This window comes from Coturnix japonica, chromosome 3 (assembly GCF_054131305.1).
Source record: "Coturnix japonica strain WE chromosome 3, WE-NBRP24, whole genome shotgun sequence".
NCBI lineage: Eukaryota > Metazoa > Chordata > Aves > Galliformes > Phasianidae > Coturnix > Coturnix japonica.
This window is the reverse complement of record NC_140665.1, coordinates 75,228,760-75,251,550: the sequence shown is the minus strand read 5'-3', so window position 1 is coordinate 75,251,550 and position 22,791 is coordinate 75,228,760. Positions and strand designations below refer to the sequence as shown.

Genomic DNA, 22,791 nt, shown 5'->3' with positions numbered 1-22,791 from the left:
GAGGAGGGCCATGGAGATGATCAGAGGGCTAGAGCATCTCTCTTATGAAGTAAGGTTGAGGGAGCTGGGCTTATTCAGCCTGGAGAAGAGATGGCTCCAGAGAAACCTCAGCGCTGCCTTTCAGTACTTAAAAGGAGCTTATAAAGAGGAGACAAACCAACTTTTTACACAGGCAGATAGTAACAGAACAAGGGGGAATTGTTTTCAAGGAGAAGAGGGAAGATTTAGATGAGATATTAGGAAGATTTTTTTTCTCTCAGGTGATGTGATGCTGGCAGAGGTTGTCCAGGGAAGCTGAGGATGCCCCAACCCTGCAGGTGGTCAAGGCCAGGTTGGATGTACCTTGGGAGTGTGGTCCAGTGTGTGGCAACCCATAGCAGAGCATCTGGAATGATATACACTTTAATATCCTTTCTAACTCAAGCCATTCTACAACTCTATGAAAATCTGTTCCAAATGACACTTTGATAAAGCCGATCCATTCATGGTGAGGTAGTGTGGAAGCAGGCAGGATGCCCCCTTCTCTGTCTTAGGTAGAGCCTATAAGTGTGGAATAAGGAAGATTTAAGTGTAGGCTAAGTGTGTCAAGTATGATGGATGGATGATCTTCATTAGCTCTGACACTTTAGCTCAACTTGGAATATAATACGTGGCCTTGAGTTTGACAGCTTAGATTCCATCTCTAGGGACCTACTGACCTGAGAGCCACAGGGAAAGAAGGGAGACTGCGGAACAATGAGAAGCATTTATTCTGGCTTGGTTGGCTGAGGATCAGCTTGGGGCATTTGAAATAGAGTAGTGGGTTTGGATTTTTCTAACAGGTGTTTGTTTTCCTTTTTCCATAGCTTTTGAGAATTTATGCAGCTCAGCCATAGACTCGAGTGCACTGAAATGAAAGTTGCTTGCTTTCTAGGTGGGAAAGGAGACTACAGTTTATCCAGTTCCCAACAAGCATTCTCATGAAAGTAATGCACAATTATAAACGATCATTTTCAATGGTGGCACCTGAATTCTTGTTACACAACTGCTCCAGAGAACAGTGAGGCCAGTAGAAAGCTTTCCTTATGATTTCTACAGGGCATAAATTAAGCTCAAAATGAGCAACTGAGTGTCCTGATTATTCTTTATTGCTCTTGATAGGCACATTCCACAAAATATGTCATATTTTGAAAAATGTATAGAAATATTAATAATATATGTATGTATGTAATTTATATATATAAAAATAAAATGTAAAGAAAGGTTTAGGAGCATAGCTGGCACTTGGAGTTGTTTGACTATGAAGAAAAAAGCCAAGTCATAGTCTGTGCTGAGCTCGGACAGTGGAAATTTACTGAGGCTGGTGACAGGGCAAAGGTCTGGAAGAGCTCCACCATAGGGGTAAAATGGTGGAAAGAGAGAGTTTAATCACAGGAAATGAGTAACCATCTGGCTACATGTAGAGAATTAAGAGGATGAAGATTTCAACCATACTAATGCATTTAAGTCAAGTAATTATGTAGGTCCGAGTCCTTAAATAAAACCCTCACAGAACCCAAAGCTTAGGAGTGCCGCAGGGTTTTCTCTGTCACTTACTGGTGAACTGACTGATGAAGAGTGATTTGGGTTATCCTGTTGATTAACAACATCTGTTCTGTCCCTGCCAGTACTCAACAGCCATACGCCTACAGCAGTGCATGAAAAGAGAGGATGGTGTTTAACTCCTCTGGGATGTGCAGGACTGCCCCACGTGTGCCGCAGGCTGCCCCATGTCCCACCACTCACCCTGACAGGAGTGCAGTGCTGAGGTCTGCTCACAGAATCATAGAATCACAGAATGACCCGGGTTGGAAGGGACCTCAAGGATCATGTAGTTCCAACCCCCCTGCCTGGCACATAGCACATTTTTCTTCACCACTTCGCTGTTACAAATGGCAGACTGCAGAGCCAGACCTGGGCCTGCCAGGGCACTGCAGTGAGGGCAGGAGGATCAGGAGCAGCCAGCTGGGATGGCCTGACATGAGGTGGCCCACACAGCAAAGCTTTGCGGTGTAGCAGTGAGTGTAAACACTCTATACACTGGATCTGACCCCTGCATCCACGTGGAGCCACACCAAGCGGGCAGGGCGCTGAGGCACGGCAGCCTTCACACACAGACCGTAGCACTGACCACTGCCGGGCGTTAAGGACCGGGGCAGCTCCGTTTCCCCCTCACAGCCCAGCAAACGCGGGGCGTTCCCGCAGCCCCGGAGAACTACATTGCCCGTCGGGCGCTGCGCTCCGCCCCTACCTTTCCCTCCTCCCTCCGTTATCGCCTCTGAGCGCCGAGCTGAGGGCTGAGGGCTGCGGGCCGGGGAGGCGCTGCCGGCCGGGGCTGCACGCGGGTGGGCGGCGGTGGAGCGGCGCGCCCGGTCCCAGAAGCGGCGGAGCGGTGTCCCCGCTGCCCGTCGCCTTGTCCCGTGGCCGCGGTGCGGCTCATGAGGTGAAGATGGTGATCCGCGTCTTCGTCGCCTCCTCCTCTGGCTCGGTGGCGGTGAGTGGGAGCGCGGCTCAGCCCGCGGGGCCGGGGCGGTGCGGGGGTCGGGCGGAGCTGTCCCAGCCGCGGCACCCGGCAGGTGCGGGCGGTCAGATGGGGAGCTGCGGGCAGGGAGCGCATCTCCGAGTGAGCAGCCCTCTGCTTGACCGAAGATCCGAGAGCTTTAATGATGTCCGTGACCGTATTTTCGTGTAAACTGACAGCTCTGGCTTCTGTGAAGGCAGTATGAATTGAAGCTTTCAATTAAATTCGTTTTCCAGTGAGAGCCATGGGAAGGACTCGGATGTAGGTGCTATTCTCTGTGCCTCAGCAGTGAAGGCAGGAGTGTTTTTACATGTTTGCCCATCCGAAGGTTCAGTGTGCGCTCCCTTCCTTGTGCCTTTCGCTGTGTGCTGTTTGCTTTCGTTTCAGTGGCACCGTGACAGGTCTGTGTCCTGATATGTGTTGGCAGGAAAGGTTCTGAATGCTGAGTAACTGCATTACAGCTAATGACAACTCATTATCCATTTCAGTGACCAAACGAGTCAATACGGAGCGTTTTCAGAACTCCAAGTCATGCTTGTGATGCACCAGTAGCAGGAACATCTCCTGTGTACATGCAGGTGGTCCAGCACTGCAAGCATTACTTTTATGCTCCTGTCTCAAACAACACTGCATGGTGTTATCATTTGGTTTTGCTGGGGGTGGGGTCTGGGACACATAATTAACTCGCCCATATCTCCTGATCTGACCTCTCTGCAAATAGGTTATTCATGGGAGTTTTTGGCTTTGCCCTCCCTTTCCACGACCTGCTAACAGGATGCATATGCTGTTGGTAGCAGCACTGTAGCCCATCTTTGAAAAGAAATGCACATCAGTGCTGATTTTTTTTCCCCTGTGTTTTACAACAGAACAACATATAATGACAGTTTGCATGTTGGTGATAATCAGCTTATTTTTGTATAGTCACAGTATGTCTGAGTGCAACCCAGAGAATAGGTAACGGAGGTCTGGAAGGCACTGTTAGCCAGGAGCAGAGCTGTGACATCTACTTTCTGTCTCTTCTGTTTTCCTTTTCATCATTGTTTCCACAACATCAGGAACCCTCACCATGGGTTAAGGTCCTGCTGTGCTCAGTGTTGCATCTCAAGGCCTTTATTTCTGTGGGTTTTGTGGCTGTGTCTATAGACTGTGGCTTGCTGACTGAGAAAAGTGACAAAGGAAAAGCTGTTATCAGTGGGTTGAGCAGGAAACCACACCTGGAGAAAGGGGCAGTTGCTGTATTTGTGCATCTTTAATCAGGGAAATTTTAAATATACTTTTATCCTCTAGAGCAAGCTTTTGGATTTCCTTGCTACCTGCAGTGTGCTGTTGAACCAGGGATGTTTTTCTATCCTTTTTCCTCTTGATGCCGGGCATAGGTCTGCTTTGAATGTATTTGCAAAAAGGGAGGGGTGAAGATGTTGTTTATTTTAATAAAAGTAATATACAGCCATTTGCTCATGCCACTGGAGAAAGGGTTGATGTGAAGCAGTAAATATATTAACTCTTCTAGTCTTTTGAATACTCAGGTTGGATGTTACGTGTCAAATTGTGGTGTTTGTGAGAAATATACTGGTCCTGGAGTCAGCAAACACTCCTGTTAACATAAGTATGACCTTTCCTGGCAACTTTGATGTGTTTATTGATACAGTTGCTTGCTGCAGTTTGTTTCAAGCTAAAGGTAAACATAAGTGATAGATATACCTAGTTCTGAGAGTACAGTGCATGAAGTGGTTTGTGAGTGATTATGGAGAATGAGGAAGAGAAGTTATCAGAGTGGATGGGGAGAGACTGAGAACAGTGTGAACTTTTCCTCCCTTTGGTCATGGCCTTCTCCCTGCAGCATCTTCCTTGCATCTGAAAGTTGTTAGATCACTGAGAGGTTATTACTACTAGTATTGCTTTACAAGAAAACTTGTGAGTGTAAATTTGTTATGAGCTTGAAAGAACCCATGGTTCACAAAACCTAGTTATCTAGTTATTGTTTGAATGGAAACATTCCTGCTTTCTGAGGGCAGACTGTGGGTTTACGCTGTGTGGATGCTAAAGGAAGGTCCCTGGGTTCTCACTGTGGAGAGAGGCATGAGGCATTGTGTGTACGTGTACTCTTGTAAATAGCACCATGTTGTTTTAAGCATGCATTAGAAGGATCCAGCTGAATCACAGTGGGAAGCCCGTGCTTAGGCAGACAGGCATGTTTTTACAAGCTTTACCATCTTCTGCTTTTTCTGACCTGAATTTCTATTTGTTTCTAGACATCTGGGTCTCAAATTCCAGGCACACTGCAGGCTCTGGTGGCAGGCTTTGCTGCTTCTCTTTGCTGAAAGCAATGAGTGTTATTTTGTGTTTAGGAGAAAAGCCACTTTAAAATTAGTCTTTACTTTTCTGTCCTAAAAGTGCTTCAATATTTTGAGGAAATAGTTTGTCCTTGTTTTTCACCAGATAACTCCGAGGTGACTGTAATTTAATCTACTTCACATTTTCCATTTACCAATAGAAATCCACAGTGCAGTATGTATTGACTCTGCTAAATGGTTTTCAGTATTTTAAAGCTAAGTCCACCTTTGACAGGAAGCAAATTACCAAACTCTGCCTGGAATCCCTGCAGCTGTCTGGAAATACTAAACTGGAGGGGACTTCTTGCAGTCAGAGGACTGCAAGTTCAGGTAAAAAAGAGTGTTGTCGAAGAGCTTTCAATGGAGAAACCTCAAAAAACTGTCTCTCTTGTACTTTCTTCTCTCTAGTAATAATGTATTACCTTAGAGCTTCCTTTAAGCTGAACATATATTGTAGGGGAGTTACCAGTATAGCAGAAGAGAGTAGAATCTACTCTGACTAGCTGCAAAACACTTTCCCATCAAAATATCTTCATGCTCTTGAGATGTGAAAAACAATTGAAATCAATTCTATTTAGTATACAAGAGCAAGGACTGCTCAGATATGTTCTTCATGAGAATATGTTTAAGGGAACAGCATGATACAATGAAAAAAAATGGGCTTTAAAGAATGATAGAAGACTGAACTTTAATTCTAGTTATTGAAGAGAATTATGGAGATATATATATATATAAACTAGGAAGCTTGATAAGTGTAGCTGTAGTTACTTTGTTTCTATAGTAAATATTAGTTTTATGAGACTACAACTCTCCTTTTGTTTAGGCATATTATGTAGATCAATGCATAAATGCAAACAAATTGGAGTTTTTGCTTTCTGGAATGATTTTAAACTACAGTATAAAGCATCAGAGTGCCAAAGCAGTCACAGTCATATTTGGTTGGTTGGATAATGTAATTGGAGACAAATCAAAAGCTAACATTCTTAAAGTGAAGCTTATCTCCTACCGATAATGAGGACTTTCATCTCCACCCTTATTTGTACAGTCCTTGTAACTCCACATCTCTCATTATGCTTCGCAGGAAGATTGTGCTTCTTGTTTAGTGGCATGCACTGTTAATGTAGAATGTGACACTTCTAGACTATTTACCATCTTATTGGCTTTGTTTTTGCCCCTCTGCATCCCCAAAAAGTGCAAATGGCTTTACTGCTTTCTGTCACTCCTGACCACACGTTGCTGTGGCAGAGGGAGCCTGAGAGCTCATGACTGACTTCTGCCAGGTGGGGAGGTCAGTGCTGAATCATAGAATGGCCTGAGTTGAGAAGAACCACAATGACCATCTAGTTTCAACCCCCCTGCTATGTGCAGGGTTGTCAGCCACCAGACCAGGCTTCCCAGAGCCACATCCTGGCTCTGGCCTTGAATGCCTCCAGGGATGTGGCATCCACAACCTCCTTGGGCAACCTGTTTCAGTGTGTCATCACCCTCTATGTGAAAAACTTCCTGCTAATATCTAACCCAAACCTCCCCTGTCTCAGTTTAAAACCATCCCCCCTTGTCATATCACTGTCCACCTTCTTAAACAGCCATTTCTATTTATATGCTCCCTTCAAGTACTGGAAGGCCACAATGAGGTCCTTCCGGAGCCTTCTCTTCTCCAAGTTAAACAAGCACAGTTCCCTCGAGCTTTCCTCATAGGAGAGGTGCTCCAGCCCTCTTAGTGTCTCTTCAAGACCCTCACCAAGAGCTCCACATCCCTCCTGTAGTCGGGGCCCCAGGCTGCGATGCAGTACTGCAAGTGGGGCCTCACAAGAACCAAGCAGAGGGTGGCAATCACCTCCCTCTCCCTGCTGGCCACTCCTCTTTTAACGCAGTCTGGAACACAGTTGGCCTTCCAGGCTGCAAGCACACACTGCTGGCTCGTGTCCAGCTTCTTGTTCACCAGGACTGAAGGGTCTGTCTGGTCTTCACCTTAAGGACCTTCTGTGGATCTCTCTCAAGTCTGTATTCCAGAGAAGCCCAATTTCCAGGTGCATCCTCCTTCCCTATAATAGAGCACCAAGAACTTCCATACAGTGGTTCAGAGACCTGGAGGAATGTGTATAGCAGGGAGCCCAGCAAGAGCCCTGGACACAAGAATACACACGGAATTCAGACCCTTTGAATGTGGTATTCATTGCCCAGCTGTTGCGCCATTCTGTGGTGCTCCAGTGCTTTTCAAATATTTACCTTTCTTCTTGGCAGGTAGATTATGTCAGAAACAATGTTACCTCGTAGGAATTCTTGAGACTAACTACATATTAACATGGGCAGTGGGACTGTTAGTGACCTTTGTTTGCAGTTGTAGCTGTAATGTAACTTCAAAGGAGGTATTGTTCTGGTGAGGTTTCCGAGGACTGGAGTGTGTGCTTTGGCTCTCCATATACTGATCTGCTTTGTATAGACATATGGTTAAATGCCTTTAACTGCTGTATAATGCCATTCTCGTCAAAGACTTAGCCCACTGTTTTAAATATATTCAAATTGTCAGGAAAAAAAGAAAAAGTATTACATAGTAACTTGCTTATTTTAAGAAGTTCCTCTCCCCTGCTCCCCTTCATTCATTTATTTTAATTTTTAATAGAGTATAGCAGTGTGAAAGTGATGGTGACCTGTTCTCCTTAATCTTCTAGCTATACCATCAAAGCCTGGAAAAGCTTTCTTATAACTGTGGTCATAGTACCCGTGATCACAGGAGATTGCATACAGCAGAATATGGTTATGTTAATTAAGTTGAAGTAATTGAATTTACTAAAGTAATAACTAGCTTGCGTGCAGTTTAATGGTATGAATGACTTTTGGAATATATTATATTCCACGTTGTTTTGGGAACTGAAAATCAATTGGTGCCCCCGACTCACCTGCCTGTTCTCCATAGAGCACAGCCCAAGGGGAGAGGCAGAGAATGAAGTACATGCCACTCTTCAGGTATCCTTGTTTTGTTATCTGGTGCTAAGGCACCAGCATATAAACTGCCACACTTACAACTGTCATCATCACATAATTCTCTGCCAGCACTGCTCCTGCAGAGTCAAGCTCCAAGAGAGGGACAGGCAGCTCTCATGCTGTGAACGCATTGGATCACTGTAACTGCTTGCTTCGGTGAAGCTGAACTGGAGCTCTTGGTACTGGATAACCTCATCTGGTGAATTCAGATTGAAGGCAGTGCGCTTTCCATGTGCAGTTTGCTACAGGCTCAGTGTTTTTCTTCTTGTTGCTACAAAGACCACTCAGCCAGGGGACTCTCAACTCAATTCTGCTACTTTTATACACTGCTGTTGGCTCCAGCTTTGATTTGCTCTAATACCATTTGCAAACAATGTAGTGTTCTCACTAGCAGAATGGAGACATGAACTTTGGGATGTAATCTTTTGTTTAAAATGAAAGAATTGGAGTGTTGGTGGTAAGGCTGTGTTGGGCTACTGAGGCTCTATCTATGTGCAAAGCATTGTGAGGGAGGGAGGGCTGGCTGCGTGATTTACAGGGCTCCTTCTGGAGGAGACCTTAATTTCCTGTAAAGTGCATGTTCTGGTGGACTAGAAACAAATAACTGCAATTCTTGTGAAAACACATATTTTCTGCATTCCTGAACACTTCCCCGCTTTTATTATTTAAAGATTTATAGGTAAACTTCAAGAGACGAGGAGGGCTTACTAGTAAAGATAAAAGTGTACAGCTGAAGTTAATAGTAGTACCAAAGATCAGAAAACAAATCTACACATGGCAAGAGGATAAATTTATTCAAAGTATCAAAGTATTCAAACCTTTCTTAGTACTTGTAACTACTTGTAGTTACTAAGAAAGTACTACTTAGCGTTTATATATATATATATATATATGTATGTATTAATGTATGCATTGAATATTCTGGTTCTTGTCAGAGGTAAATATGTGTATGCTATATATGCTCACTGTTATATAAATCCATTTCACTTGTTAAATGAATGCTATTGATTTAAATGAATATCAAAGCGGAAATCAATTCTAAGATGCATCCTGTCACTTGCCCTCTCTTAGATTCTCTCTTCTACTTTTCCAGTTTATTTATTTCAGATGGTTTGTACTCATATGAACCTGAAGAGCAATTAGGATTTGTGGAGAAATGATCAGCATTTCAAGACATTCTTTGCTGCAGACAGTCAGGACCTCTTTTGTCTTTAGCTAGCAGCCTGACTCAAGTTGGAGGTATAGAGCTGTTACTAAGCTGGTAACCCAGGCTGTATCATTTTACCAGCAAATTCACTGCAGGGCAATGGTTTCCTCAGCTGCAGCCTCCAGTGCTGGCTCCTAAGGGGATCTGTCTCAAATGAAATACTATGATCTTTGTTTTGCATGAGGTGTGTAAGTTTGATAAGAAAAGTAATGAGCGCAGAAATGTTGTAGCGCTCGGAAACTATCCCTAGTTAAAATCTACTGTGTGTGTCCAAAACCACCGTCAAGTTTCAGCAGGTCAGTGTTTTCTACCAGCTTAACATTTAGATAGTTAACATTTAGCAAGTCCCCGAAGCTGGCACATTTCATACTTGGTAAGATGAAGGGAAACGTAGAGATGGTGGTGCTGTTTTCTCCCTGTCAATGAAAGCAGTTTGCACTTGCTTTTGATTCTAACGTTTGGAAATGAAAATCAGATTAATTTCAGTGGGACTTATGAAGATGAGCAGTATGACCTGATTTTTCTCAAAATGCTGGCCAACTTCAAGTGCTTTGAGTGGAGGAGGGGATAACTGAGGTATAAGAGCAGCATGCGAACTCACTGAACATGGTATTCCTCCCAGAGAGAGGTACCATGTGTGCAAAGCTCTTTGTCTTTTGGACCAACATATTGGGGGTGAAATCTTTTGGGTTCTATTCTTGCAAGGCTATGGCAGTCCTTCCATTTGGAGGTGCTGCTCCAAGACCTATTCATCACCAGTCAGACTGGGTTGAGTATAAAACTTGTAGATCATAGAATCATAGAATTACTCAGGTTAGAAAAGACCTTGAAGATCATCAAGTCCAACCGCAGTCTAACCAGTACCCTAACTCTAAAGACCCTCTGCTAAATCATATCCCTGAGCACCACATCCAAATGTCTCTTAAACACAACCAGGGATGGCGATTCAACCACCTCCCTGGGGAGCCTATTCCAGAACCTAACCACCCTTTCTGTAAAGAAGTTCTTCCTAATATCCAACCTAAACTTGCCCTGGCACAACTTGAGGCCATTTTCCCTCGTCCTGTCACTTGTCACTAGTGAGAAGATGTCATACTTCTCAGGTGATTGGTGCTGTAGTGATGAGGAACTTTCCAAAAATGAGTTATCTCTATCTTCCTGTTAGTGGTGGAAGAGGGAAACAACTGGATTTTAGATCAGTGAACAAGCATGTTTCACTTGCATTTAATACTGTATGACACTGCGAAGTAATTGAGTTTGGCAGAGAAAAGAGTAGCTGTGTTGCTGGCTAATTTATGAAGAGAAACTCTTTGGAGGCACAGGTTGTTCAGTGACTCATGTTAATAATCAGTAACAGCATGCCCTTTTGTTTCTGCCCATCTCCCCTGGGTAGCACAGAGCTTGTCCTGGCAGTTAATAGTTCCAGGAATCCTCGGTACTTTAGTTATCCTGCGGTAAAAGAACAAATCTCCATCACTCCTGCTAAGAGAGTTTGGAGAACTGTAGGATGTTTCTCCTTTCAGTATGAGGAGTAGACTTGTAGAAGCTAATGCCTAAGAAAAACCTCTGCAAATCTATTGATCTACCTTTGGAGTATTTATGTAAGTGTGGATTTCTGCATGGAGACTAACTTATCTTGGTGTATATGTATGATAGATGCTAACTTAGTGAAATCTAAACACTGTTTTTTACGTCCACAGAAGAGTGAAAACAACAATGTTGCTGTGTCTCACGCTGGCTGCCCCAAAATGCACCAGTATCTGCCTGCGTACTGCCAAAAATTTATTTGAATGGGTAAACCTTGTAACATTGTAAATGGAGTATGTCTGTTGTGTTAAATACAGTGCTAAAGCTGTGATGCTAACTCGGCTCTATTATTCTGAGTGTCTGGCCTGTGCTTAAGAGCTTTTCTTATGTAACTCATTCAGAAAATGAGACATCTTCAAAACGTCACATAAGTTACACAAGTTTAAGTATTCACCAATATAATTGTCGTAGCTGATAGGGACAAATGGTGGCATAACTGTTTCCTTTCCTCTGGATGAGGAAATGAAATGAAAAGATATCTCAGGGTTCTGAAGAGCTCTGACAGGGCTGGCAGGGGCACTTTCAGACCTCACTGCTGTAACTTCAAGGTTGCTTTTTTTCCTGTTGTAAAGCCTCTGGAGAGACAAAAATGTCTCTTTGCTTGCAGCCCTGTGTGTCTGCCTTTGTGGCTGTTGAAAATGGGCTGGTAACAGTTGGAGCTGTGAAACTGAGCATCCGAGTACAAAGACATGTCCAGCTTTGCCACTGCTGCAGGGTGATAGCTGTTGGCAAGAGGGGAGCAGCAAGCTTCTGCTTGCAACAAAGCCATCAACAACCACAGCATCTGGCTTTCTGAACATCCTATTTTGTGGACTGTTCTGTCACAAACTCTACTGGCAGAGTTTCTGTTGGAGTTTTTGTTTGTAAGCAGAGCTCTGAAACCGCAAACATGTACTATGTGTCAAATCCAAATCAAAGCACGTGATTGTGTATGTGTCCCTCACACATGATGATAAATTCTTCCTGTTTGCTTTTGTCTTTTCAAGCTTTTACAGAGAGACAAAGCTTTGTTTGCCTTTGCATGCCAGGATGTATAGCCCACTGGGATCCTTTTTACCAACCTTTTAACACAAATCCCTTGAATTAACCAGGTGGATCCCTCTGGGAGCAAGAGAACATGACAGCAAAAATATCTGCAATGTTTCATTGATGGAAGTTCCATCACAACACTCATGAATTAGTTTATTTCTTGATGTTTCCATACGCTGCCGAGTATGATATTTGGTATCATCTGTGCTCTCAAAATTTCTGAGTGAATATCTGGAACGCTTTCAAACTCAATGCTTACAAATTAATTAAAGACTGGCTTCTTAATCGTTGAATTGGGTCTTTGCTTTTCAGATAAAGGCAAATGAGTTTTCATATGCCAATTTGAAAGAAAGCTTTCTTTGATCTGATAAACAGTAAAGGATTATCAACCAAAACCTGTTTTTCTGTAACTGTGGGGCTAGTGAAATTTTCACCCGTCTGACCTAAACACACAATTATGCATGAAACATTTGATCTGGATCTGCATCTCCTAAGGTCAGACAATCTTCTGAACCATCTCTGTCTGAGTGACCTGATATGTCCATATGGAAGCAGGGGCAGGAGCAGCATTTGAAGGAGTTAGATAGCATCAAATTGTTCAGGAGGAGCCTTGTAGGAAGCCAGCGCTTGTTAGAAAGGAGAAGCAGAACTAGTCTCTGATCAGAGAAGGCAGCTGCCTCATGGCCCTGCTCTGCAGGAAGTCCTTCTTGCTCAGTGAGGCTGATTTGCCTGTGGCAAGGACTGGTTTCTAGCAAAGATGCTGTGCATCGGGCCCTGTGGAATCTGAAACTATTTGGGTTGTACTGATTGATACCTTGTGTGGAGTAGACTCCAGCTGGCTTCACAGGCCTGCAGTGTACCTGCAGTTTGTGGGATAGCAGTCAGGTGGCTGCTTTGCTGGGGGGATCAAGAAAGGGATCTGCAGGCATATAAAAGAGAAAGCGGTGTGTACATCCAGGAGCTGTAAGAAGATGTAAGCTATGTGGGCATAGTTGTGTTTGTTGATAGAGAAAAAGCACTGATGTTTGTTAATAAAGTTATAAGCCTCATTCTGCTCTCAGTTGAAGCAGAGGTAATTTTGTTATTGATCTGAATAATAGCAGTGGCAATCAGGTCTTGTTTAGAGACTGATATCAACAAAATCCATCATCGTAGCCTCACGAAAGCATATTGCTAGAACTTTTCTGTAATGCCACCTTATTTTATCTAAAACCTGACATTCATCTGGAGCCACTAATGTATTTTTTTGTTGCTATTCCATATACTGCAGGGAAAACCTTTAAATATCCTTAAAAACTTCGCTCAACCAATTACAAATGACTGGTGCTGCTGTTGCTGCTGTCACTTCAAAGTGCATTATCAGGGGCGTGTTTATCTAGCTGGCAATGGCGTGCCTGTGCTGTGTGGATAGTGTCTTTCAGAAGAGAAGGGCAGACGTAGACAACTTCATTGCACAATCTTGTTTTTGACATTCTTGGGAGCATTTTGGGATCCTGATGTCTCTGATCTCTCAGGATCAGAAAGCAAATAAACGCAAGCATTGTCTTTCGGAGGGAAAGGCAAGATGTCTTTTCTAAGTGTTTGAGGTGAATTAGGCCCTCAAATGGACAGAGGATCGGTGTCTGTGTGGGAAAAGTGCAGATACAAGTTGGTATTGATGTGGGAGCAGGGTTCTCCATAAAACCCAGCATGTCCTTTTGGGCTAGACAGTACTTTAAACAGGCCTGCTGGTCTTGCAGCCTGCCTTAATGTCTCTTTGAAACTCTAGGAGACTGTGAGGATGCTTCTGTCTATGGCATCATGTGGCTCCACATTCTGAGACAACAGTGAGCTGATGAGCAACAGTGAGAGCTCCAGCTGGGTGCTGCACTGCAGGTCCTGAGCAGTGACATTCAGAGACCCCACCCTGACAAACAAAGCTAATTTAATTACTTGCTCCACCTTGGGTGCTGCTAGGTGCCTTTTTGTGTTCTAATAGATAAATATTCCTGCACCACTGGGTTTTGATGAGAAGGAAGAAATGTGACCTACTTTTTGTTCTTTTCCAAAGAGTTTGCTTTTAGATCTCATCTGCAGTACATACAGAAAATACAGCTGGGAGTGCTTTCTTCATTGTTACAAAACAATGTGGCTGATAAATACATTGAACTTGTTGTGAACTGGTTCTGTGCTCTGCTGACTCACCATGTCACACACACATACACACACAAAAAAAAGGGGGGTGGGAGGGAAAGGCAATTGTTTGTTTTCATCTTAAAAGTCTGGGTGATAAACATATTACATAACAGGGAGAGTCTATGAATTTGTTAAGGGACTCTTTTGTGTTTTTTAAAGTAAAAACTTTAATTTTTCTTTGTAGAATTTGAGCATTACAACACTTGCAAACCTTCCAAAACACGCTTATGAAATGGCTCTCTTCTGTTTTTTTTATCACTCTAAGCAACTACCAGATATTTAGTACATTCTAAGAAAATAAACTAGACATAGCTATCATGCTTTATTTTCCACCAAAAAAAGATCATAATTCTACCAAGCAAACATGATTCACATTAAGTGACACCTCTAAGACTCTACAGATTTTTCAGCCACAGCAGTACTGAACTTATGTATGCCAAGCCTCTCCCTGCTGTACCAACTGGGGGAGACCCTGTGAGATTCAAAGATAGTTTTTCTGCTCTGCGCTATAAGGCTGAGAATTGAGTTTACAATAGTTCTAAACTTGGCAGTTCTCAACTACTTTACTAAACTGGGACTTTACTGGGAAGAAAGGATAACCTCCAGAATCTACCTACGGAAATCAAAAGAAATAAGCATGTGAATGAACATGATGTAATGTGAAGGTCAAAGAACAGCTTGCATTTTCTTAGGAGGCAAACTCTCCTATAGTTTGAGAGAGGTGAATGACTAAGGATTTCAGTTGTCATACTTGTGTTTATGCTTACGTGGCCTCAAGTTGTGCCAGGGCAAGTTTAGGTTGGGTATTAGGAAGCACTTCTTTACAGAAAGGGTAGTTAGGTACTGGAATAGGCTCCCCAGGGAGGTGGTTGAATCACCGTCCCTGGTTGTGTTTAAGAGCCGTTTGAATGTGGTACTCAGGGATATGATTTAGCAGAGGGTTTTTAGAGTTAGGGTACTGGTTAGGCTGCGGTTGGACTTGATGATCTTCAAGGTCTTTTCCAACCTGGGTAATTCTATGATTCTGTGATTTTGAAAAAGAAGATGGATGTTTCTTGTTGGAAGAGTTTCTTTCACAGTGCTAAAAAACTTGCTATAAACATGCCAATTTGACAAAAGAGAACAAGTTTAATGTAGAATACTAAACAGGAGTTCTGAATTATTCTCTGGCATGTTTGCGAGATGTCTGTTGGAAGAATGCATGAAAATAGAACCTTCATTTTAACCAGTCTCTTGAATCACTGAAACATATGGTAAATCACGAACAAAAACATTTATCTCTTGAACAAAGTCAGCTGCCAGCCATGGTTTGGAGTGTTAGTATTTCGAAATGAGTTATTCTAGTCCTGCAGGATGGTTTCTTTTGGAAGACAGAGCTGAAAACATGCTTTATGAATCCCTAACATCTTGCAGGCTGCTCATAGATCCATAGAATCATTGAGATTGGAAAGGCTGCTAAGACCATCACCGTCTAACAGTCAGCCCATGCCTACTGTGCTCACTAACAACTGATGCTGTCTTCTGTTCTGTGCTGGCCACCAGGACCCCAGAGTCACTGGCACTTCCAAGGTCTGGCTCAGCTCCTGTTGTGAAGTCTCCAGGTCTTGCTTTGTATTAGTCAGTTTTGATTTCCACAATCAGTGGTATTTTCTGGTTTTACATTGATGGAGCAGAATACAAGTTCATGTCATTGACTGGAAGATAGATCCAGATGATGAGCAGTAATGAGCCAAGATTTGGGTCTCATAGCATCTAGTTTCATCGTCTCTGTCACAGATTTACATGTATGTAGATTTTCAACATTACAGGAATACATTGCTCCTACTGTGAGAAGAAATGATAGAATCAATTATTTCATTCATGTACACCACTGATAAGTCTTGTTTCCTCAGAAGAAATCAAAAGAAGTAAACCTGAGACTGACTTGAAAGGCTTTCTCAGTTACATGAAGCTGAAAGTTACTCTGCATGGCAGGGTTGATAGTTGGTAATTTTGTAGAACCTTGTGGTGTCTGGATGAGGAGCTACAAGATATGGCTTAGTAGCTTGTGGTAGCAATGGTAATGGAAGGATGGTTGGACTGGATGATCTTGCAGGTCCTTTCCAACCTTGTGATTCTATGATTTTATGATTCTCTTTTTTTTCTTCTTGGTCTTTCCCCTTTCTGTTTGGTCTCTGTCTATCTCTGCTTCTCTACTGTGTGTGTTTTAAATAACAAACTTTTGCCTTCAACTTTCAGTAGAAACATGTCTATACAAAGCCAGGCTGGATGTGGCTCTGGGCAACCTGGTCTAGTACTTGGCAACCCTGCACATAAAAGGGGGTTGAAACTAGATGATCACTGTGGTCCTTTTCAACCCAGGCTATTCTACAATTTAAATGCATTTTATCACAGTTCCACATCTAACAATATGAAGATGAGGCTAGTAGTCTTAAAACTCAAACATGGCTCAAACTGTAACTGCATTTTGGAAATGCTGGACTCTTGCAGAGGCAGCCTACTGTGTATTGTGCACAGGTGAAGGTGTGCAGATTGCCTGGCAAAGCAGCCTCTCAGCAGCTCCCAGGGATCTGCAGACTAATTTTGCATTAAGCTGAGCAGATTGCCCTCCCAGCTTCATAAGTATTTCATATGGTATGTCCTTAATTATGTCTCTGTATGCAAGCGGCTGATTGCTGCTAGTGTAGCCCTGGGCACTGCAGGCTGCATGTGGCTGCTGCTCAGGGGCTGCTCTATTTATTTTCAGGCAGAAATATTCTGGGGTCAATATTTAGGATTTTGAAATATGAATATATATAGCTTTTCTTCAGGGTGAAATGTGCTGTGTGTGGGTCTGATCTGAGGAGACTCCTCTATCACATGTAATGCAGTAGCTGCTATGGCTGTTAGCCATTTATGTAAGTATTCCCACCAGCAAAGAATGCTGACTTACTTTTTTTTTTCCCCCTGTCCTCCTCCATCAAGCCACAGTTGCTCCGCACCTTTTTCCCCAGGTATATGGTTGTGCTCTGTTTTCCTGTGCCAAGAACAATGAATTAATCATATGAATTTTTGTGTCGCAGCCCTGCCGTCTCTCTGCAATAAAAAATTGCCAGGGCCGCTTGTGCTCTCCAGCCAGGCAGAGAGAGATGTTCAGCAGAAGGTCAGCTGCTACATGTTGCAAACATAGTGGAACTGAGAGTATCTGCGTGTTAGTCTGTCAGAGTGTGCAAGATGACGCTGGAAATTCTCAGTGCAACAATCCCTTTGGGTATACTTCTGTGACTTAAAAAGGCAAGGGCTCCAGATCTGGTGTTTTCAGCTATGGCAGGGAGCTGGGTTGTGTTAAAAAATGCTGCTTTTTCAGTTTATATTTCAGAGACATGTTGCTTGTTGTGCTTCTGCTGAGCCATATTCTTGGGGTGTGGTTTTGCTACTGATAAAGACTGAGCAGATGGTGGTATGGACCTGACTGCTTCTCTCTCCCTTGTCCAACTGGTTCCTGCATTACGCTGCTGCAGGGGAAGCTATAGGAGCTGCAGGATAGGAGGGAGCAATATTGCACCACCTCCGTGACAGCCAACAGTGAGATCTGCTTAGCTGTGTCATCGTGCTGCATACTGAAGGTGCCCCTGCCCAATGCATTGCATTCCAGTCTCAGCTGAGTCAGTGAGGGCACAGCATGGCTGCTGCAGCACTGGGGTAGGGGAGTGGATCAGGAGAGACTGATGGGCTTCAAGGAGAAGGAAAGGAGCAGCAGGACCACCTCTGTCTTGAGATACCCAGGTCTCAATGGACTTGCTTTATCTTTCAGACTTCCAAAGTGTGTTTGTGGTCTCCCGTCTAATTTTGCTGAATTTCTAGACCATTCTGGGCATGATTTGTGATGATAACATCCTCATTTTGTTATTCTGCTGTTAAGGGAAAAATAGGTATTTTGTTTTTACTGGATGTCACTATTCAGGTTATCTGTGAGATAGTTAAGCAGTGACTTGAGCTCATTTAAGTTGTACGGAAAACAGTAATCTTATGGTAGAAGAGTTTTTTCATTCTAACAGAAAAAAAACATGGAAGTGGCTGAAATCTGCAGGTGAGGTGAATTCTGAATTGAAGCAGGCAGGGATTTTAAGCAAATGCAATCAGTGAACTTTAGGAACAACTTAAAGAAAGTGGTAGGTTCTCTGTCATTTGCAGTTCAGGAACGGAGCTTAGGGGAAAACAATTTACAAGAAACTTCCTGCTTCTAAGAGAAATTAATTCTTGGATGCTAAAGGTCAGACTGGATAATCCCAATGGTCTGGCCTGAGAATGCCTTTGAGGCATTTCTGCACAGCAGATTGTGGTGCAGTCTCCTGTACCTGCTTTACATCAGCACAAAGAAATAAAAGCTAGGGGAGAAGGCCCGTGTACATTAGCTGAGGTAGGCTTCCTTTGTAGACTGAGCTACTGAATTAGTGATTAACTGATTCCATCAGTTATGTATATCAGAACACACAGATGATTATTGCTGTTTTTTAATCCACCTAAGCAAACTGTTCTCCAATGCAGGGATAAATGGAGATGTCTTTGAGCGTTTCTTTCCTGCCTTGTGTTCCTGAATAGAAATGTAAATTGAAAGCGAGACTAAATCCATGAAAACAGTTCAGAAAACAATCATCCTGCTTAGAACACTGAAGACAGCTGCTGGATTATCATTGCAGACTTATAACTTAGAATTTTCTCCATCGTGATAGAGAGAGAGCATCATGCAAAGAGACACTGATTTTGTTTCACAATCAATGTTGCTGCTTAATAAAAAGAGATGATAGAGCCTGTTCCTGTTTGTACTTATGGATAATATTAATTTTATGACTACAAGGGAATTTAAAAAACAAATCTATGTTGAATTTTGCACTCTGAGATGTGGTGCATAGGATGCATATGGAAGCTGGAGTCTCATGGAATACAGAATGAAGTGTGGAGGAGTTTGAGATTTCACAGGGGGTGTTTATTTTGGTGGCTTATCTTTCAGCATCTTCTGCTACTTTAAGATGTATTAAAAGCAAAATGTTTTGGTGTTAAGGCGGACTGTTGTATAAGAATACAAATGCTTTCACAAATTGTTGTATAAATAGCCATAAACTGAGGTTTTGTGATCGTGGTATTTCTGATTGTATGAACACTTTTTTTCAGGATCATTTAAGTTGCATTGAGCTCTGGAAAGCCAGGAAGAAGCAATGTGCAAAGCTTAGTTGTATGAAGAGGACTAAAGCACACACCTAGACAGTTTGTTATATGAGGCTGCATTGATCTTCCCTGAGCTCTGGGCAGGAGCTCAGGTCCTCTGTGTAGGCTAGTGAGGAAGGAGGAATTACCATTGGCCTCTGGGGCGTGTTGGCCTGCTGAGGGCTTTGTACTGTTGAATGCTGGAGGCTTTTTTAGCTTGGAGTAATCACAAACAAGAACTACAGGCAGGATTGTGAGGCTGACGCATGCCTGGGGCACAGATCCAGTTGTATGGGAAGACAAAGATCCTGTGGTTTTCTTGGGGAACAATCAGCTGGCTTCTGTTGTGGCAGATACTCTGAGCATCAATCTTAAACAACAAGGCATAATTTAATAGGATTTCTGATGCTTTCTCTTGCTCCAGTTTACAAACTTCAATCAAATCACTTGGGGTAAGAGATGATGTTGCTTCTCTGCCTAAAATTTTTCAAGGCATTTTGTTTCAATTTATACAGCTGGCACATCCACAGCTGATAACTCCTGCAGATGTCGTGTGCAGAATTGCAAAGCCTCTGGCTCAAAAAACCCCCAACGATTTATTTCCCTTCAACATCTTAATTAGTTTTATAAAAATAAAAGGGAGAGATTAGGAAGTGTGTGATTGTGGGGGAAATCTTATGGTGTGAAGGGTAAAATGTGAGGTAACTGCTTAAAACTAAGCTGCAGTTCACTTTATAGTGTACTGGAAGACAGCAGATGAAATGGTAACATATACAGCAGAATGTGGCCTGGGTATGGAGAGCTTTGCCAAGGCTGATTTAGCCTCACAAACAGCTTATGGGAGTGATTTCCATGTCACAGTGTGCCAGGGATTGTCCCTACAACCTCCATGAGAAGTGCAGGTCCAAAAGCCTTGGTTAGGGCATGCTGTTGTGCACTGGGATTCTGCTATGTCAGCTGGCCCAGCCTGTGGAGCTGATGGATTCCATAGGGGCAGAATTCAGGTTGGTTTAAGCAGTGCATCATTGCAAACAAATGACATCTCCACATGTTGCTTTAGGTGTCTAAATTCTTTTTAAATAAATGCTTCATAATCACAATTAAAATAAAATAAATTCTACTTTGGTCCCCTCTTGAAGCTTTGCTTCTACGTTGACCATAGATTTCCTTATCACAGTTTTTAGGGAGGCAATAGATGCTGTGTTTTGGTGCCAGCAGTGATGATGATGCAGTAATTTACCTGTTGTTGATGCAGTATTACTTTCATACTAGTTTTGGAGCTGCCTCCTGTATGAAAAAGCAATTCTTTTTACCGTATGCCAAAAAACAAAAACAGCTTATGTAAGAAATGGAGAAAAAAACATCAACCAAAAAAAACAAGTATAAACCCACTTAGAAAGGCAGTAATCATTTAAGACTTGGTTTATTGAGATGGCTACTCTCTTTGATCAAGTGAGCCACGATACCATCACTGTTACCTCCAAAAGCTGTGTGTTTTTGTGCTGCATTTAGATGGATGCAGTGGGCAGTGTGACAAGAGCAGCTAGCATGTGCACTTTAAAAATCCTGATTTCCAAATAGTATTTGGGTCATATGATGCCCGCAGGCATGATTCATCCACCTGGGCTTTATGCCAATCAGCAACTGTGTGGATACAACACTCCAGGAATACCGTAAAATTATTAAAGTGATGGTTTTTTTTCTTCAAATAATGCTGTTGTTTATAGCTGTAAAAGCAGAGCATATAGCTTCCTTCTGAAGGAAATAGTTTCATTAAGCAGATGCAGAAAATACAAAATGAACTGAAGAGAATGCAGGGCAGGTTGAGACAAATGAGCATAGCTAGTTTTCCTCAGCCTGCAGACTTCCTTTTCAAAGCTTGCTGTCTTGCTATCAAATCCTGTTGGAGGCAGAGGTAGTCTTCACCTGATGGATCTTCTTGAAGCCCTACAAGCTGCTAAGAGCTGACCTTAGTTAGATGCAATGAGCTAAAAACTGTTGGTGTTTTGCTTCTTTTAGGCTTTTGTATAAAGATGATAATCTCTTTGGAAGAAATAAACCCCATACTTCTTTGGAAGGAATAAACCCCAATCTGTACCTAATGCATTTTTTTGTGTGATAAAATTAATTTTCAAGAGGTGAAATCATGCTTATTTTTAGACACGTGCATTATGCTGACAGACGCTGTTAATTAAAGATTCAACAAGACATGGTTCAGGGAACCATGGAGCTGCATTTTTAAAAGATATCTTGGTGTCTAGGAAAACAAATATGCACAACCAATGTTTTTTTTCTTCATGTGTGCCAACATATCTATCTCAATGGTCCCCTATAGGAGTGGACTCTTCTCAGACTTGCCAAAGTTGCTTACCTTACATTCTGTCTGCCTTTATGTTTCAAAAACATAGCCCCCAGTGGTTTTGAAAACTTAACTATACCTTTTAACTTCTACTTGTTAGTCTCACACAGTTCATTTATTTATATTTTTAAAAATTCATCTTGAGAGTAAGGGCTGAAAATTCCACAGTGGAACTGGAGAGACAGCCTGATAAAAATGGAATGAGGAGGTATAACCTCTGTCAACTTGTAGAGAAACAGCAGTGTTTAATGCTTAAAAACTTAAAGCTGAAAAATAAAAATTCCCCTCTTTGTTCCTGAGTTCTTGACTTTCTGTCATGTGGAAGTACTCAGGTTTGTAAGCATATCTGGGTTATGGTTGACTTACTCTGATGTGTTTTTTTTTTCTTTCGTCTAGATAAAGAAGAGGCAACAAGATGTGGTGAGGTTTCTGGAAGCCAATCGCATAGAGTTTGAAGAAGTGGATATCACAATGTCAGAGGAGAAAAGACAGTGGATGTATAAAAATATTCCTGAGGACAGGCAGCCTGCGCAAGGCAATCCATTGCCACCACAGATATTCAGTGATGATCGGTACTGTGGAGTAAGTAGTGCTTACTGTTGTCAGCGGGTAGCGTGGTTGCATACCTTAGTATGTTGGAACTGCAGGATTGTTGATTGGCTTGAGTTGGAAGGGACCTTAAAGATGATCTAGTTCCAACCTTGCTGCTATGGGCAAGATTGCTGACCACTAAATCAGGCACTAGAACATCTTGCCCAAGGCCCCTTCACATGGACATAGGGCAGCTGACTATAACCCTCTGGCTTCAACCATCCAAGCAATTCTTTATCCACTTAATAGTAAACCTTCAAATCCATACTTATCTGATTTAGAAATAAGAACATAGTGTGGGACCACATCAAAGGCACTGTTTACCCTTGGCCTTTTAAATAGGCAAAATTTGCTGTTGAGCTTCTTCAGTAGCACCTGGACTAATGCACAACCTGTTGGTGGTACTCTTCTTTGTAAGACCACCAGAATCTGGTGAGTTCTTGTTTTGCTACTTGAGGCTAGCAAAAAATTCAGAAGGAAATCTTTGGTACAGCAAATGAGAACACTGACTATATTGAGTCATATTGTCATTATAATTAGTGTTGATGTTGTAGTGTAAATTTTCATTTATGCCGAGAGAGCCTTTGTAGTCTGAGTCTCTAGGAAAAATGAATACCATTTGCTACTCAATTTGTGAAATAGTTTTATTTCTTCCCTTAAGAAAAGCAGCTTGATGCTTTTTCTGCTGAAAAACTAATAAGCTTGAGCACTTGTGAATCTGACAACAGACTGATGGGTGGACTTATTTCTCTGATGGTGTGAGCTGCAATAACATCTCCATCAGCTAGTACAAACTGAAGTG

At 42.5% G+C, this 22,791-nt stretch overlaps 1 protein-coding gene across 1 annotated transcript in view; it reads left to right on the top strand.

Annotated features, from left to right (window-relative positions):
- Positions 1-2,339: 2,339 nt before the first annotated feature.
- Positions 2,340-22,791, top strand: part of SH3BGRL2 (SH3 domain binding glutamate rich protein like 2) — a 39,017-nt gene continuing 18,565 nt past the window's right edge. The window contains exons 1-2 of the mRNA XM_032443489.2: positions 2,340-2,512; positions 21,795-21,980. Coding sequence (XP_032299380.2) covers positions 2,468-2,512; positions 21,795-21,980 — 231 coding nt within the window. The 5' untranslated portion in view covers positions 2,340-2,467. The remainder of the gene's footprint in view (positions 2,513-21,794; positions 21,981-22,791) is intronic.